Below are 18,793 nucleotides of genomic sequence, written 5' to 3' on the forward strand. Positions count from 1 at the left end.
TTTAACCAAGAAAAGTTATCAACAGTCAATGTAATTACAAAATGGAATTCTTAATAACCAACACTCACAAGATTACATTTCTGTGTTCTGTGAGAAAAGAGGATCCTGAAAGCTTTGCCTATTCTTATGTATTTTTTATGATTTTTTTTTTTTAATTTAAAAGTTGAACCCTTCAGTGTTTGCCTTATTTGCCTAGGCGGTGCTCTATAATGATCGTTCAGTTTTGGAGAATCATCACGCAGCTGCTGCTTGGAATCTTTTCATGTCCCGGCCGGAGTACAACTTCTTAGTTAACCTTGACCATGTGGAATTTAAGCATTTTCGTTTCCTTGTCATTGAAGCAATTTTGGCCACTGACCTGAAGAAACACTTTGATTTTGTAGCCAAATTTAATGCCAAGGTAACTAGATTTGTACCAGTCTTCATTTTATGACCATATTGAAAGATGTCATGGAATCAAAGTGTGGGACAAAACTTACTGCTCTCACCTCCTATATGTCAACTGCGAAAATGAAATGCAATAACATGTTTAACCAGAAGCAGATATATGGGCATTGGTCCCAATCTAGAAATCTGAGAAGTTGAGGTGCTGTCTACCTATATATGATACTTTGTGCTGCAAAGAAATAAAATTCTTACTGTCATTGGGTTTTTTGTTTGATTAAATTTGCTCTCATCACTGTGGTATACTAACATAAATTGTCTGGAAGTAGAAAAGGTCAAAACCCTGAAACAGTATCATACATCAAATGTAAATACTCAAATGTTAACAAAATTCTTATCATTTGCAGCTATATTTATTTACTGATCATTGGTAATATATGCTAATTTTAAATAGCATTTATTTTCAGTTCCATAATTAATAATTACTTTATCCATCATTTAAAATTTTATTTTTCTGATGAGCTATTTTACTATTATGCAAGCCAGTAGCATTTTAAATAGCTTAGAAGTTCCTCATTTCTTGGTATTCTGATCTCTACATGTTAAGATGATAATAAATATTTTGTTGTTTATTCTGTTTAACTTTTGCTTTCATTGAGGCAAACCACATTTTACCTTTGCCCCTCAAACAGGTGAATGATGATGTTGGAATAGATTGGACCAATGAAAATGATCGCCTCCTGGTTTGCCAAATGTGTATAAAGTTGGCTGATATCAATGGGCCAGCTAAATGTAAAGAGCTCCATCTTCAGTGGACAGAGGGTATTGTCAATGAATTTTATGAACAGGTAACTAAACTCTCTTAATCCATAATTAGGCTGCTCATAAATTCACAAAAGCTTGCGAAAGCTGTAAAATTGTGATCGAAAACTAAAAACTCTAAGATAAAGTTATTGCAGGGGGTGGGGATGGGGGTGGGGGTAGATGCTGAAATAATGAAATGACCTACTGAGACATAGGAAGATCATTGACATACCGTTTCTTTTTTTAATTATTATTAATAGAAGCTCGTTGTCCTTTATTATGGAGGAATGTCCATCAGATTAAATTCATTTACTTTTAATAGTCAATAACAGCAGCATATGAAAAAGCTTTATAAATAGGCATTTTATTTGACATGATAATGTGAGTAAACACACTATCAAAAAATCTACCACAGAAATGTAAGCATGAGGTGATCTTCCCCACATTACCCTACACTCATCAGATTATAAGTGAAACTTTGAGTACTGTGAACTACTCTTTAAGAGGATTCCGGAGGTAGTGGAGCATGGGTAAAGGACCGGAATCAGTGACATAAAAGGACATGATGAGGGTTGCTGGAGGGGTGGTGGGTGGGGGGATGGGGTAACTGGGTGATGGGTGTTAAGGAGGGCACTTGACGTAATGAGCAGTGGGTGTTATGTGCAACTGATGAATCACTAGATTCTACCCCTGAAACTAATAATACAGTATATGTTAAATAAATTGAATTTAAATAAAAAATTAAAAAAAAATTTCCCGGTAGGGGGAGAATGGGGGTGATATAGTTACTGTCTTCGGATATGTTAAAGAATGATATACAAATTTAGGATTAAGTGTATCATATGTTGTTGTGGAGATTAAAGAAAATAAATTATCAACTAATACAGGATCTGATTTATAAGAAACATTAGATTTCTTTCTGCTTCCCTAAAAAGGGTATGAATATAACCAGTCTATAGAAGTTATAGGGAGATTGATTTCAAGACAATGTGAGAAAGAAATATGTATTATAAAGGCATCCAGAAATAAGGTGAGACACCTTTTTAAGTAATAAATTGCCTATCACTGGACATACTTGAAGAGGGATTAGAAAGAACTTTTGTGGGTTTTATAGACAGGACTCCTACACATAGGACAAAAGGTTTGTATGTATGAAAATAATGTACTGCCTTTTCTAGAAATGAGATTAATTCATAATCAATCCCCAAATATTGAAATAAAAAAAAAAATAGGGCGCCTGGATGGCTCAGTTGGTTAAGCATCTGCCTTTAGCTCAGGTCATGATCCCAGGGTTCTGGGATCGAGTCCTGCAACGGGCTCCCTGCTCAGTGGGGAGCCTGCGTCTCCCTCTCCCACTGCCCCTCCCCATTCTCTGTCTCTCAAATAAATAAATAAAAAATCTTAAAAAAAAAGAAATAAAATTTAAAAAGAATACAAAAAACATAAAGGAAAAGGATAACCCACTTATAATAATTCTACTACATAGACATAACCATTGTTGGTATTTCAGTATATTTCCTTTATTAATTTTGCTAGGTGACTACTGGTTTACAGTCTGTTATTTTTTTTTCCAGAAAGATTTGAAGTAGTTCAAAATAAAAACACTTATGCAGTAGTACTATTAAACATGTTGACAAATAAGAATATCAGAAATCGTATAATCACAGGAGATATAATTCAACCAAAACCTGGGATAAGGTAGCACATTTAATTGAGCAATAAATTATTCTAAGCTTTATTGGCAGCCAAGGCAAAAGGAAGAAAACATGATAGATTATGTATTTGTTTCGTAATTATTGCCAGCATTGCATTTTGAAGTACATTTATACTCTGTTAGAACAAGGAGTGACATAGTAAGAACTACCATCTGCTAAGACATTAGATCATTTCTTCTATTGCCCCTTGATCAAAAAGCCAAAACCTCAAGATCCCAAAAGTGATAAATGGCAAGAAAACATTTGTACAGATATCTTAGGAATTTGGGTAGAATCTTTTAGCAGTCAAGTAAAAGAGTGGGTTCACACCTGAATGTCTGGGTTCTTACATAATTGCAGATTTTAGGTGCCAAGTGAATGTTAACTTCACTAGTATTTTAAACTTACCATGTCATTTATCTTTCTGGTTGACTGTTCATGCTAAATTCCTATTTCTAGGGTGATGAAGAGGCCAGCCTTGGGTTACCAATAAGCCCCTTCATGGACCGTTCTGCTCCTCAGTTGGCCAATCTTCAGGAATCCTTCATCTCTCACATTGTGGGTCCTCTGTGCAACTCCTATGATTCAGCAGGACTAATGCCAGGGAAGTGGGTGGAAGATAGTGATGAGTCAGGAGATACTGATGACCCAGAAGAAGAGGAGGAGGAAGCAGCAAACGAAGAGGAAACCTGTGAAAATAATGAATCTCCAAGTAAGTTTTATAAAATCTATTTCTAGTGTGATTTTCTAAGATTTTTTTTAATGTAGGTTCAGATAAATTTTATGCTTCTCATGAGTCACATAGTTTGTGTCCAGGTATCATCTTCATCTGATTGTGTATAACCTCCCTTCCCTAATATCATAACAATAGAAATTATAGACTATGGAATCTATTATAATACCACATTCATACAAAGATACAGCCTCTGTTATGAAGTAAAAAGAAATCAAGAAGTTGAAGCCTGTTCTTCAATGTATCTTAATGATTTAGAGATGAAAGGAATTTCAGATACCATAGAGAGCAACCATTTTGTTGGCTTAGTTGGAGGAAGACCATGTGAGAGGTAGTTATCACTCATTCATGTAACAAATATTTATTAAGCATCTACTTTGTGCCAGGCATTCTTCCAGGTACTGAAGGTAGAGCCATGAACAAATCAGACAAGATATGAAAAAAATCCTTGCCCATTTAGACTTTTTCCAGTGGAGTCAGTAGACACTAAGCTAGATAAATCAGTTAAGTCTCTAACATGTGAAGTACTGACAAATGCTGGAGTTAAAAAGAGGAAGAGGGATATGAAATATTACAGAGAAAGGTTAAAATTTTAGATAAGATAGCCACAGATGGTCTAAATAAAAAAGAGATTAAAAAAAAAAAAAGGACTGGAAGAAGTGGGAGAATAATCCATGGAAGTATAGATGGAAAAAGCGTGCCAAGGACAAGAGGAAAGCAAACCATGTAAAGGTCCTAAGGTGGGTGTTGGCTGGGTGTTGAAGAAGAATCTGAAAGGCTGGGGTGGCTGAGACAGAGGAAAGGGGGTGAGGGAGCAGCAGGAGAGAGGCGGTGGGGAGCCAGATGATATAGGGTTTGAAGGTGGGACTCTGTAGGTCACAGTATGGAGTTTGGCTTTTACTCTGAATAAGGTGGAAAGCCGTCAGTGATTTTTCACAGAAAAGTTAGCTGATTGAGCTTACATTTTAAAAGGGTTGCCTCAGCTGCTGTATTGAGAATACTCTTGAGTTTGGGGGTAGAGAGAGGGTAATAAGAGGCTGTTGAAATTTCCAAGTGAGAAAGGACTGTGGCTTTGAGCCCGACAGAGTAGTGGTGTTAGTGACGATGAAAAGTGTTTCCATCTGGTCATTGATTTGGAGCACATCGTGTAGCCAACCTAATCCATTTGAACTTACCTGACTATAAAAAGAGATTATTTTTCTTCTTGTCATGAAATATTCTCTGCTATTCTCCTGTCATAGGGAGGAGACCTAAATAGCATAATTGGTAAAACCCATAACCCTTATAGCGCTATTGCACGAATACTGTTCTTGTGTTCGCAAAAACATAGTATGCCTTCAGAAAGAAAGTGCAGTCATGATTTTTTTCAAAACACCCAAAATATTACGAAAGAGAGAAAATCTGATCATCTGTTCCTATTTTTTAGCACAGTCAGGAAAATTCATGACTCAGTTCATCTCAGCCATCCAGTAAATACAGTGTAACATGGGTATTGACCCATTTTCCCCTCATGTGAGTACTCTGCTGTAAGCTTACAACACAGAGATAGGGAAATCTTTATTAAGTATAAACTGATGAGAGTTTTGCAAATTTGGTTCCAGGTCGAATTTTTGCCTAAGTTCTGTCCTATATATTAACTTAGGTACAGAATGAGGGGAAAGTCAAAAGTTGTTTTCCTTTAGTATTCTATTATCAAAGTAATTATATTTTATTTCTCTGGTGCTTATAAAAAGGTTTCCATTAGCAGTTTGGGGCTAATCCTGAGATTCAGAGGTTGGAGCCAAGATTGGGATTCGTGCCTTATTTTTTCACTTGTTCATTTAATAAACATGTATTGGTTTTCTTTTCTTTTCTTTTCTTTTCTTTCCTTTTTTTTTTTTTTTTTAACTTGTTTTCATTTGAAAGAGCCAGTAGTTTGCTGTCTAAGGACAGGACAGGTTTTTTGTTTTTGTTTTTGTTTTGTTTTGTTTTGTTTTGTTTTTCCAATGAGTGACACTGGAAAGTGTTGTAGGCTTAGCCTCTTGGAAAAGCTTTGTTCCCATGGGCCCTCACTGATTGCTGTTTGAACTCAGACACACCGAGAAAGCACACACATAATACAGGCATCAGGAATCAAAGAACACAGGCCAGGAGATTTAACCGGCTCAACTTGTCAACGTTGGCTTTAGCAGCAAACTCGACAACCAGATATTCAATTACTTTGCCGTTCTGTAGGGTTAAGTTGCCATACTGACTTCCAGATTCTGATGTGTTGCTCTCCAAACCTAGCTCTCCAAACTCTACTGCTGTAGAATCCTAGTAATTTTAATTTCATAATCACATTGACTGAGATGGTTAACTTGATTTAGCCTGAAACTTCGATTTCAGAAAAAAAATTTAGATTAAATATGCACTGATAATTTCAGCAATTTGCAAAACTTGGAGATCTCCCAGGAAACACAGAATTAAATGTTTCAATATGGTATCCTAGGGAAAGAAGGCTTTTTCCCAACCTCATAATTAAATCTGAAAGATTCCTACGGTGAACTAAGAGGTTTCTAATGAAGTACTAAGCTGCATTTAGAATTTGAGCAATGAAAGGCTCTTTGTTCTCCTTTCAAAAGGTTCCAGTGCTGAACAATTTGGCTCCCAATACAGGCATGTTTTAGACCACCTGCGGACTCTAATCTACGCAAATTTATTTGGTACAAACTTTCTTCTACGTCACCTTATTCAGTTTAATTCCAGAGAGGTTTATTGCTAATGTTTAACAGCATTAATAAGAGAACAGCTGTTCTCATGGGGGCTGCCCTGAAAGGAAAAGGTGAAAAATTGAGCTTTTGTTACCTCTTCCCTATGAATACACTGCCATGAACGTGTATAACTTTCAGATGGAGTAATCACCTTGAGCAGTAGCATTTCTCGTACCACCCTGATTCAGATCTATCCTTCAGCCGATGCTCGTGTGTAACTCTCTTGATTTAAAGCGACAGGTTAAAAAGTATATTAACATTTAAAAATTTCTCAACAGAAACGGATTTGTACCTAACTACAATAAAAGGAAAGTAAAAATAGATAAGTAGATGGCTTTGGTAGAAGAGTAATTTCATAAATGTGCTTCTAAACATCTAATGTAGAGGCGCCTGGTTGGCTTGTTGGTTGAGCATCTGACTCTTGATTTTAACGCAGGTCATGATCTCAGGGTCATAAGATCGAGCCCCGATTCTCTCTCTCCATCTGCCCCTCCTTCCCTCTCTCTAAAAAAAAAAAACAAAAAAACAAACAAAAAAACCCCACTAATGTAGTAGTAATATATCTTATTGATTTTTATAGAAATAATTCAGATTTCTTTAAATTTAGTGTGTGTGTGTGTGTATCCTTATTAAGAAACTTTCAAATGAAGAAATTAATGTCATGCTCCAGGACCCCATGACCTTCTGTCTGTCTGCATGCCCCTCACTCTGCCTGGAATGCTGTCCACACCTTCTTCACCCAGTGTATTTAATTCTCAAAATTTATATCTCACGTCAGGTGTCCTATCCTTTGAAAAAAATCTTACCTATTCCCTCGCAGATTGAGTCATGTGTGTTGCCATGATTTAATATGTCAGAGAGAAATTGCATGGCACACTTATTAAAAATGTCAAAAAAAGACTTTATTCAAGGTTATTTCAATAAGGAAGAGAGATTAAGCTCAATTCCATTGAAACTAAGGCAGGAGAATTTTTAAGCACTAGCATGAGCTAGTGAAAATGTCCTGTAGGACCTTAGAGAGAAGTTGGTCAATGTGATTGAGCCGTCTGTGTTTGCTAATTGGTACTTGTTGAAGTTGGGTACTTACCCTCCCATGGAGACTGGAAGTTAGGGACCCTGTTTTTCTCAATCATTTCATTTCAAAACAGTCTCACCCAAGTACTTGAGCAAGATGTTCCTGGATTGTAAAACTGGCTAGAAGTTGGGAGAAGATTTATCTATATTACAAAGGAGCAAATAAGGTATTTGTTCTTTCGACTCTTACAAAGTAAATGCTATAAGAAAAGGGAAGTCAGAGACCTATAATCTGGAAGAAACCTGTTTAAAGTTAGTCAAGCTAAGGGGAGCATTAAGACCATCTTGAACACATGTGTACATTGTCATAAAACAAATAGAGCATGTGTGTTTCGTTTTTTCTCTTCTTCACCTTCTCCCCTATAAACTGTATGCTACCTTAAGGCAAGCTCTTGGACTAATGGGTCTTTGTGTCCGCAGCATCCAGAAAATTGCTTGTAAATTAATAGGTAATGATGTAAGTTTCATTGATGGGTTTATCTCATAAATAAAATAATGAATACAGTAAATCATTTTTTAAATTCTTGCCTATGACTTTTCCTGTATCCGTTCCCCCTGGCATATATTCCACTTAATAATTTTGTTATGTGTCTGTATGGTTCAAAAGTAATTCAAGATAATTGAATTTAATGTCCTTTAATTTGAACTGTATTTTTCAATCGATCTTATCCTGTAAAATGCAGGAAATTTTTGTGGTATGTTATAATACAACCGTTGAAGGAATCACTAGTACTTCCCTAAAAATTTCGGTGGATGGCCTCCAAGAGATCTCGCTCCTTTGGCACACCTCATAGCAAATGGATTTTTCTTTTCCTATTGTTACTATTTTTTTTTCTTCTTTTTTTTCCTTCTTCCCGTCCTCCCCCAGATTATACACTGTAAATCATTGCTACTTCATTAAGTAAACCCGAATATCCCTGCTGACCATCCTGGCAACTTGTATTATTAACTCTTAACATAGTCTCAATTAGATCAGAATATCCTATGGACCACTTTTTCGTATCATTGTCATTTTTATGACATATCAACATTTGATCATTTTCTTGCACCTGTGGAACAGAAACTAGGGAGAACATGATTCATCTAGTAGACTCTAACTGAATACTTACTGAAGTCTGGAGCTTTGTGAATGTACACACAAAGGGAGGGACAGGTTTCTGTCCATCGGGAAGTTTACAGTCTAACAGGGGATCTTAGCTTACTTTCTAAATTCTTGGCCTAAGTCTAAAATGGTCACTCAGATAAAGGTACTAAGAGTTATATTCTGGCTGCAAACACACCCTTTTCTAAGCTCAAGACCAGCTGCCTACTAGAAGGTCTCCCAGACATTTCATGTTCAGCATCCCCCTCAAATCTTTTCACCTAACGTTGCCTTTCTTAGTACATCTTAATACCAGCTACTCATTGGCTCAGGCCAGACAGCTCAGGGTTGTTTTTTTGTTTGTTTTGGTTTGGTTTGGTTTTTATTAATATCGGAGGTAGAATTTAATGACCCATCGGTTGATATAACACCAAGTGCTCATTCCATCCAGTGCCCTGCTTAATGCCCATCGCCCAGTTACCCCATCCCCCACTGACCTCCCCTCCAGCAACCCTCAGTTTGTTTCCTAGAGTTCAGCGTCTCTTATGGTTTGTCTCTCTCTCAATTTTCATCTTATTTTTCCCTCCCTTCCCCTATGTTCATCTGTCTTGTTTCCTAAATTCCACATATGATTGAAATCATATGGTATTTGTTTTTTTCTGACTGACTTATTTCAATTAGTGTAATACCCCCTAGTTCCATCCACGTTGTTGCAAATGGCAGGATTTCATTCTTTTTGGTGGCTGAGTGATATTCCATTGTACATATAAGCCACATCTTTATCCATTCATCTGTCAATGGACATTCGGGCTCTTTTCATATTTTGGCAATTGTGGACATTGCTTCTATAAATACTGGGGTGCATGTGCCCCTTCAAATCACAATGTTTGTATCCTTTGGGTAAATTATTAGTAGTGCACTTGCTGGATCGTAGGGTAGCTCTACTTTTAACTTGATTCCCCCCTCTTCTTTTTTCCCTACATCTAATCAGTTGCCAAAGTCATGTTGGTTAAACCTCACAAATGTATCTCACATTTATCGACTTCTCTTCATTTCCATTACCTTCACCCCATCCCAAGCCACCATCATCATGCCGTATCCTCTCAGCTGAGTGCTTTTTCTCTCTTTATGCCGCCTTTAAAAGATTTTGTAAGACTCAATATGATTGCACCTGCTTTTTCACTGTCTCCCCCCTAGAGTAAAAACTGCATGCTGGCATTATGTCTATCAGTGAATGGCCAGAACCTGGCATGCTTGGTACACATTAGGTGCTTAATAAATAAATAAGGAAGTGGAAGGCTAAAGAGTAAATTATGGTATCAATTCAAATTCTTTAAAATATCTTCTGTTTCTTCTGTTGAAATTGATTTTATTACATTTCCTCAACCAAGAGATTTGATTCTGTGAAAACTGGCTTCAGTACTTCTACGTTGAAAACATGAAATGTTTTGGTCACCAAGCCAATGTAATTTATTTACTTATTAAATGTGTATTTGCTGAGCCTCCTTCTGTATCAGGTGTTTACAGGTCTTTACAAGGCTCCCTAAAAGAAGCTGTAGTCTAATAGAGGGGCTAATGCTAGAATATATAAGAACAAGATAAATATCCTAGAGGATGCACATTATTGAGGACATTGTTTTTGTTACAAGTGACAAGACTCCAATCAAGTGAGCATATACAAAAGAGAAAATGATTGGTTCAGGTAAACCTGATGTTGTCTAGTATCCACGCTTACTTGCACCTGCCCTTGTCTCAGAGTCCCTTGCCTGACAACCTGATCTTCAACCTTGCTTTCTTCATGAGACTGGAACTAGAGCAGTTCTACATCCCCTTCATTCTAGATAAATAAGCAGAGGAGAAAAGATCCCCAGTCCGCATTCCCTGACTCATTCTCATTTTGTGCCATTGGGAAAAGTCCCAGGGAAGAACTCTAGCTGACCTGATTGGGGTCACATACATACCTTTGACCAGTCACTGTGACACAGCTGTGTTGTCAGAAGGTTGGGGGGTGGGGAGTAGAGTTTGACAACCTTTTCTAGAACTACATAATTAAAAAAGGGGATGAGAGTTTCCCCTCAATGATTTGGACTATACGGTGATCAGAAAAAGAGGTAATAATAATGAGAAAGGGAAAAAAATGAAAGCAATCTGTATTCTGAGAAGATGATATGGAGTGAAATGAGAGTTTAGAAGAGAGGGAAAGGGAGATTGTTTCTTAGAGGAGGAATTATGTGACATCTGATTGAGTCTTAAAATAATAAATGGGTGTGAACTTTCAGTGACTGAGAAGAGCCTTTGAGAAAGGGGCAGTACCAGCTTGAAAGCACAAGAAGAGTTCACTGTATATACAGGAGAGAGAACAGTGAAGTAGAGACAAGCCAGGCCATAGAAGAAGGAAGACTGCAAACGTGGGTTCGTGCCAGCTTGTGTGAGAACTTTGAGAGGCGTTTGACATTCATTTTTTAGTTTGCATGAAGCAGAACAGTAACGCTGAAACAAGCTATAAAGAACTCATTCTTGTAGACTTCTGGAGTTGAATTAGTTGACAAAGTGAAGGAAGACAAGAGGTTCTTCCAGTAGTCTAGGTGGACAGTCCTGAGGATCTGAATGTATTGAGAATAATACCAAGATGCAAGCAAAACTTTGTATTGGGCTTTACTGAATATTAAATCCTGTTCACGGATTTGTCTCCATGATATATGACTGATTGTTGCCATCTTCCTCTTATTGCCCCACTCTCGCAAACAACGGTATTGTGATAAACAAATCCGCTGATATACATCTCCATTTGGTACTTAGCTCCTATTAATAATGTGAAAAGAAATAACTGAGCACACAAATAAGTGATTTGGTGTTTTCTCAGGAAAGAAAACTTTCAAAAGGAGGAAAATCTACTGCCAAATAACTCAGCACCTCCTGCAGAACCACAAGATGTGGAAGAAAGTCATTGAAGAGGAACAGCGGTTGGCAGGCATAGAGAATCCGTCCCTGGACCCGTCCCCCCAGCAGCATCCCTCAGAACAGATCCAGGCCATCAGGGAAGAAGAGGAAGAGAAAGGGAAGCTGCGAGGAGAGGAGATCCTGACCCCGGAACAAAACCAGTGACGGTGGATTCAATGAGCTGTGTTTCCAAACAGAGTGACTTGTCACAGACTCTTTTCAAGCCAGCACAACACTTAGACACAACACTGTAGAAATTCGAGAAGATGGGCAAACAGCTATTGCGTTTTGGGATTCTTCGCATTTTATGTGTTTATTTTTACAGTGAGGTACATTGTTAAAAACTCTTGCTCAGAGAAGCTTTCACATTTGCAACACCAGCTTCTAAGGATTTTTTTAAGGAAGAAATATATATATGTGTGTGTGTATATAAGCTCGCACGTAGATACATGTAAAACATATTCACACACATACACGCACACGCACATGCACACTGAAAGCCAGGCTTACTGGCTCCACGATTTAGTAACATTCATATTAAGATATATAGTGGTCACTGTGATATAATAAGTTATAAAGGAAAAAATAAAGGAAAACAAATCACAAAGGAAATGGTGCGGCTTAGCAGGGAAACAGTGCAGTGAATGTAGGTTACCAGCTAAGGAGCTTTTGCTCTTAGTACTGACGGATGAAAGTTCCAGAGCATTATTTGAATTCTTATACATCCTGCCAGCATCGTGTGTGTGTGTGTGTGTGTGTGTGTGTGTGTGTGTGTGTGAGAGAGAGAGAGAGAGAGAGAGAACGAGAGAGAGGAGTGAATGTAAAGAGAGATTTTTATGGTTTTTAGTAGTTCATAGACTAGCGGCAGCAGATGACTCAGCACCTCTGAACAAACAGAAGGCAGTTCACTCTGGAGTATCTTTGAGGGGCAGCAAACGCCTTCCTCCACGTAGCTTCACTACAGGCCCCTCCGCAGAGGGAGGGTATTCCCAGGCTGGTGAGAGGGCCACGTGACTGGTACTACTGCTCATCCACCACTTGGAGGCGCTCTATCGCCAGCCTTAAACCTGGAAGACAGGCATTTTCCAATCTACTTGCCTAATGAATGTATAGGAGCTGTTTGTGAGTATGTCACTCACCGAAGATCAAATCACCTTTTTAAGGGCATGGCATTCTTTACACATAAATATCTAAGAAGGAGCTGGAGGCAGATCTTTCAGTTAGGTTAGAATTCTAAGACGTTGCCAGAGAAGACCTGGGGAATGGCTCTAACAGTGATCTCACCCCGTGTCTTAATTTGCTGCAAAATGTGTGGTAGAAAAAGAAGAAAGAAAAAGGCAAAAAGAAACCCACTATGGGAGGATATATAGTGAGAGATGAAGGGGAAAAATTTCAGCCTGGGGTTTGGTGTTTGTTGACATAGTGAAAGCCCGATTCTTGGCAACTGTTGAAGATTGGCTTTGGGTGGCGAAGTTTCCACTGACGGCCCTGTTGTGGTGTTCCACGTACTGTGGGATGGGTTGGCTTCTATCTGCAGTCTGGCCCGTTGTCATGTTCCTTTTGGCAGGGAAGATTATAGAGGGATTTGGGGGACTGGGCCTATTATTGAAAGTCCTTTTTTTTTTTTTTTAATTTTATTTGTTTATCTACACTTGTTTATGCTGTGAGCCAAACCTCTATTTAAAAAGTTGATACTCACTTTCAATATTTTATTTCATATTATTATATTTGTCATGAATAGTTATCTTGATGTAAATATAAAGATTTTTTTGTGTCTGTAGATAGTAAACTCTTTTTTTTTTTTAAAGGGAAAAGGGAAACATTTTTATAAAGTTATATTTTAATCACCATTTTTATACATTGTATCTATCTCCAAGCCCAGTAGGAGAGTGATGATTCATTTGCCCAGAGGTCTATGGACAGCCACTTATATACCTATCCTAATTTAAATGATAATCTGGTACAGTTATTTTATGCCAATTAAATGAGGATGCCACAAAGAATGTTTCTTCACTAGGAACTTTTACTAACTTTTGGGTAACTTTTGGGTCCGTGTCTCCCAAAGAGAAAGACTTTCTTAGCCAATACCGAATTTTTATGATTGGTGTCCATTTCTTGCCAACACTTTTTGGTCGTAATTCCTCCTTCAGTACTATGTACGGAACTGCTCATCCATGAAACAATCTTAGCTTCGAAGTAGACCTTGATGGTGGTTTCTCATTTTTGTTTCCTCTGACATTATGGAAAAGAGTGTTTACATTTTAAAGATGCCTTTGTCTCTCATAAATGAATATTCTTCCCTCCCAAAGCAATGATTATACATTAACCCGTGGCATTTTCTAAACAAGGCAAAGATAATACAATCAAAAGCAAACACAATTTCAAGGCAAATTTCCCATTAAGTAAGAAAATATGAAAAGGCTCAAGAAGATGCAGACTCTACTTAAATAATGAGAATAATTTCATACTTTTTGACTTAACACTAGGTCTTCATTATTCAGAATGAACTGAGTTGTTTTCCATTTTCTTACTGTTGCCTACGTGTCTCATGTTTGCAAAAACTACTGTGAATCAGATACATTTATTTCCGCCATGACTTTAACTGTTCTCCTGCCCTTACAAATAAGAGAGGGAGGGAAAAAAAAATTATGCTCACATACCTCTTGCATTTAATTCCTTAACAAAATGAATCTTTTCCCTTTCTCCAAATGCCATACATCTCTAAAATAAAACACTTGTTACATTGAGGAAAACTATAGGTGTGGAGCAAGTGGGATGACAGCTGAATGGTTGAGAGTCTAGAAGCATACACTGTCAGCTTCGTCAAAGCTGGAAGGCCCCAATAAGGGGTCAGCCTGGCTGCCAGAGTAGAGGTCTTAGCAACTACCTGGTTTCATTTATGTTGTTTTAAAGTGCATGAAGTCATGGTGCCCAAAGCACTTAGAACCTCTTCATTCCAGAAATGTGTTCATCAGTCCAGGCAGATTGACCATTTTTTCTTCCATTATAAATTGCCAGTCTATTAAAGCTAAAAGTCCATCGAAATAAAGGAATGGAGATTGAGTATGAGACTTTCATAGGCATTCATTATATCCCAATGTATGCCTAGGGACATAAAAAGATGTTTTCTGCTGCTGCTGTTCTCCCCCGCCTTGGTGACAGCAATATTACCCTGTTCACTTCCAACTCTGGACCTTACTCCCTGCAGTGCCAGTGTATTTGTTGCCATTTACTACATTTTTATATGAGCCTATTTATAGGTGCCATTAGATAAACTCAGGTCTTTTAAATGAAGGAATTTCTAGCCCATTTAGGAAAAAAAGATAACTGTATAGACAGCCATAAAACCAGTGGTAGGAAAATTTGAAACTGGTGACCTTGATGCTAGGGGTTGCTTTCTGTTAAGGAAAAGACCAGGTATCATGTGAGCATCATTGGTGTCATTTCCAGCATGCTCATAGAATGTCTTTTTGGTTATCCATCTAAGCCAACCTTTAGAATATTGTTTCCTTGGTGAAAACACCACTTTAGTTTTTTCTAAGCGATAAAATTGTATTTTTTGTCCTTTATATAAGACTTGGTTTTTCTCTCAGTGGAAGATGAAGACAGTAGCTCTGGATAGATCTATGTTGGTCTTCATCTGACAAGTGAAGGAATGTCCTCATATTTAAGAAAATGCTCATTTTCTAAAAGCAGAATACCCAATTTTGTCTGTTCCATTTTGATGGAATTTCAGAACAAACCCTAACTATTGCAATCCCAGTAAAACTAAAGAAAAGGGATCGTAGGACATGCAGACTGTTCAGATTATGTGTATGTATTGTGATTTCCTCATGTCCCCTGCCTCTCTTGATTCGCGATTTTCCAATGTCCCCTGTCACGTGCCCAGAGAACTTTCTTTGAAGGTAAAAGCTGTGCAAAAGGCATGAGACTCAGGCCTATTCTTTGTTTAAATGGTGGAAAAATATAAATTATTTTCTAAGTAATAAAGATATGAAAATTATCATTGTAAATAAAGTCTTAAGTTTAAAATGACTGCTTTACAAAAGTGAGCTATTTGTGTGATGAACACCTCCTGACTAATGAGAAGTGAATAATCAAAAACTCATTTCTATCCTGTTTTGGCAAGTATTTTTTTGGTGCTTCTCTCATTCTGGGGATCTCCACTCTCCTCGCCTTTTAAAATATTTCTAAAATAAGAATGAAAACCACAGTAAGGATCTTACTGCCCTCTCTTCTGTCCTAACGCGGAGTCCCCACTTGATGCCTTTCCTAGCTTATATGTCACTTTGGAAATAAACTGTCTTTTCAAACTGGCAGAAGTCTCCAGTAAAACAGTGTTTTGTAAACTTTCATACTCGGGAGTAAATCAAGATTCTCCTTATTCTAGAGATTATCAGCTCCTGTGTGTGGAAAGAAAATATCAATAAAATTTCAAATGCTGATAGCTCCAGACCATTGAGAGCTAGAATATCAATATAGTTTGAAACCAAACTGAGTTTCCTTTGTTCACCTTTTCTCCTAACAAGCAACAAAATACTTTATGATCATTGTTCTAGGTGATTCGTTTCTCTCATGATTTTTCTGTGAAAGAAAACTGAATTCACTGATATGGTCAGTCTGTGTTTCTAATCTGTTCAATAGAATTCCACCTTAAGATGAGGAAACCAAGTAGCTATTTAGGTGAGGAGCATTCCAAAATTAAATTGCTTGTAGAACTTCTAATCAGAGGGAATTATGCAAGTTTTAGGTCCTATAGTCGTATCAGGTTGCTCCTCTAGAAAATAGTCCAATTCTTACGGCAAGTTTGGGGTAAATTAACTAGACTGTAAGCACTGAGTTAATGAAACTGCAAACAGTGCATTGAATAACTTAACTTGAGGTTTGCATGGTATCTATCATGTTTAGCACTGATGACCCATGGTCAGAGAACAAGAACAGGGTTTTCAGTCTCCATGATACGCCATGAATCGTAGGCCATTTGTGTATCACCAACACATTTCATTTGTTAAAATGATGCTGCTTTTACTTTACCTAATGGTGCTTTTATCTCACCTGAAGTGATCTTTAAGTTCATACTAGGACATCATTCTAGCAGCAGATTAACAATGGTGACACAAAAGAATTGGGCATTTTGTTGGGAAATACATTTGGAGAGCCAAAACTGAACATTAAAGCTTTATTTTATGGTGGAACTCAGTGTTCACATCTGCAGATTCAAAAATACTGATCCAGTGTAAATTATTTAAGTGCAATAATACTATAAACTATATGGAATTATATAGAGATGGGAGACAAAATTAGTTTTTGGAATATGCTTCAGGTTCTAAAAATAGCCCAAATTTACTATCTAAGGGCAGGTAGTTCTTCTCCATATTATACCTCTAAGGTTGATTGCCTTGACAGGCATTGGTATTCATGGATTTCTGCTTCCCTGAGGAGTGGTGGAATAGAGACGAGAAGCCAAACCGCCTTCTTCTTGATAAGAAATACTGAACATGTCCCTGTTCAGAAAGGTTTTCTCATTGCTTCACATCAAGAAGTGGTTCTTTGATCATGCAAACAACCAAAAAATGCTTCAAAGAGAGTAATATTAAATCATCCTATGTGAGTACTATCAAAAATATTTAAATTTGATTTAGTTTTTGAACCAAAGCTGTTTAAAAAATTGTTTTTTTTCATTATTCGACTAAAACAAAACTCACAAAATGACATTCCATGGTATAGGGATGCTAAATATATTGATATAATCAGAACTACTATTGTGTAACAGAAAACTGGAAAGTATTTAATTGTTTTTCTAATGTGTGTCATGCCTCAGGCAAATGCTTTATGGAGGGTCCAAGAAATACATGAAATAGATAAAAAATAAATTTAGTCCCAATAGTTTAATTAGATTGAGTGTGCAGAATATAGCCTGAGTTCTTCTGGGTTTTCCCAAGAAAAAGGAATGTATTATTATCCAGCAATTTATCATGGATTAAGTTGTTTTTAAAATAAGGGGTCTATGAATGTAGATTATATTTTACTAAATTGTAACACACTGAAATGCCAAATACTTATCTTTATTACTAAGAAAAATTGTATCTTATTAATCTTGACTTTCACAGATGAAGCACTGACCAGGCCATAAACCACACCCACGACTTCATCTACCAAGACTGATCAAATGGTAGGTTGGAATTTGGAATTCATTAATAGAAAAGTAATTTTTAAAAAAAGCTATTTTAAAACTTACTGCTTTAACTAAAATTTCAGTGTCAGTAGAAGTACTTGTTTCAGATGAAACAAATTGTAGCAGAAAATTGCCCCTTCCCTCTTAAAAAAACAAACAAACAAACAAACAAAAGCACCCTGAAACAAAAAAACAAAGTCAAACTCATAGGAGAAAAGTGGAGCTCCTCTTCAGTTTTCTTTCTTTAACTCAAAATAGTAAAGCAAAAGGAATCAGAATTTCTCCTCTGCCATAATAAGGAGAAAGAACACTTTTCACCCCAAGTTCTAACTCACTATGCCTGGTTTGGTTGTGCAGCCCGTGGTACTAAAAAGCAAAAAAAAAAAAAAAAAAAAAAAGTGGACCTATGGATTGGGAGTGAACACTATATAAAATGTGAGGGATCACCCTGGGACACCCCTCCATCTTTGTGACAAACCAATTTAGTTATTAGTTACTCTGGAGTAAAGGGACTTAATGGGTCCATATTTCAACCCTGACTTCCTTTATTACAGTCAGCACTTACACATGCTTTGGAATGTGAATTAGCCCTTGGAGCTTGGAAACTGCTGCTTGAGTACCTTTTGAAGGGAAGGATTTTTTTTTTTTTTATATACTGGTAATTTTACTCCCTATATTATAGCAAAATATTTGGATGATTTAATGTGAAATTAAAAGTGATTGTTTAAAGATGTTTTATTTGTATATGTAACTTGTTGGTTGTTAGAATTTTCCATCAACCTTATTTTAAAAGTTAACTGATTCTTTTATGGCTCAAGCAACTCCTATCACATGGTTTGTTTTAGCTAGTTATAACAATAAACCAGTACTACAGTGTTGCTATCTTTAAATAATAACCCTAACATATCTATATATTACCTGTTAGTGGGGTTTCTTGGCTTGACTTTTAGTATATATTTGTTCATTGGTTTTTTTAAAAAAACATCACTATTTTTTAATACTCTGTGAAATATTTGCATGGGATTTTCACCATATTATATTTGCTTAACTGGTGGTTTGGTTTGGTTTTTGTTTTCCATTTATGAGTGTTACTTTACTTCTTGATACATTCTCACAGAAGTATACATACAAGTTTTGTTCCAACAAGGACAGTTTGTTAGTTGATGAGCACTGGAA

At 36.9% G+C, this 18,793-nt stretch overlaps 1 protein-coding gene across 1 annotated transcript in view; it reads left to right on the forward strand.

Annotated features, from left to right (window-relative positions):
* PDE3A (phosphodiesterase 3A) overlaps positions 1-15,476 on the forward strand; it is a 314,149-nt gene extending 298,673 nt beyond the window's left edge. The window contains exons 13-16 of the mRNA XM_040642202.1: positions 197-400; positions 1,077-1,232; positions 3,342-3,594; positions 11,366-15,476. Coding sequence (XP_040498136.1) covers positions 197-400; positions 1,077-1,232; positions 3,342-3,594; positions 11,366-11,607 — 855 coding nt within the window. The 3' untranslated portion in view covers positions 11,608-15,476. The remainder of the gene's footprint in view (positions 1-196; positions 401-1,076; positions 1,233-3,341; positions 3,595-11,365) is intronic.
* The last annotated feature ends 3,317 nt before the right edge of the window (positions 15,477-18,793 follow it).

This window comes from Ursus maritimus, unplaced genomic scaffold, assembly GCF_017311325.1.
Source record: "Ursus maritimus isolate PB19 unplaced genomic scaffold, ASM1731132v1 scaffold_26, whole genome shotgun sequence".
NCBI lineage: Eukaryota > Metazoa > Chordata > Mammalia > Carnivora > Ursidae > Ursus > Ursus maritimus.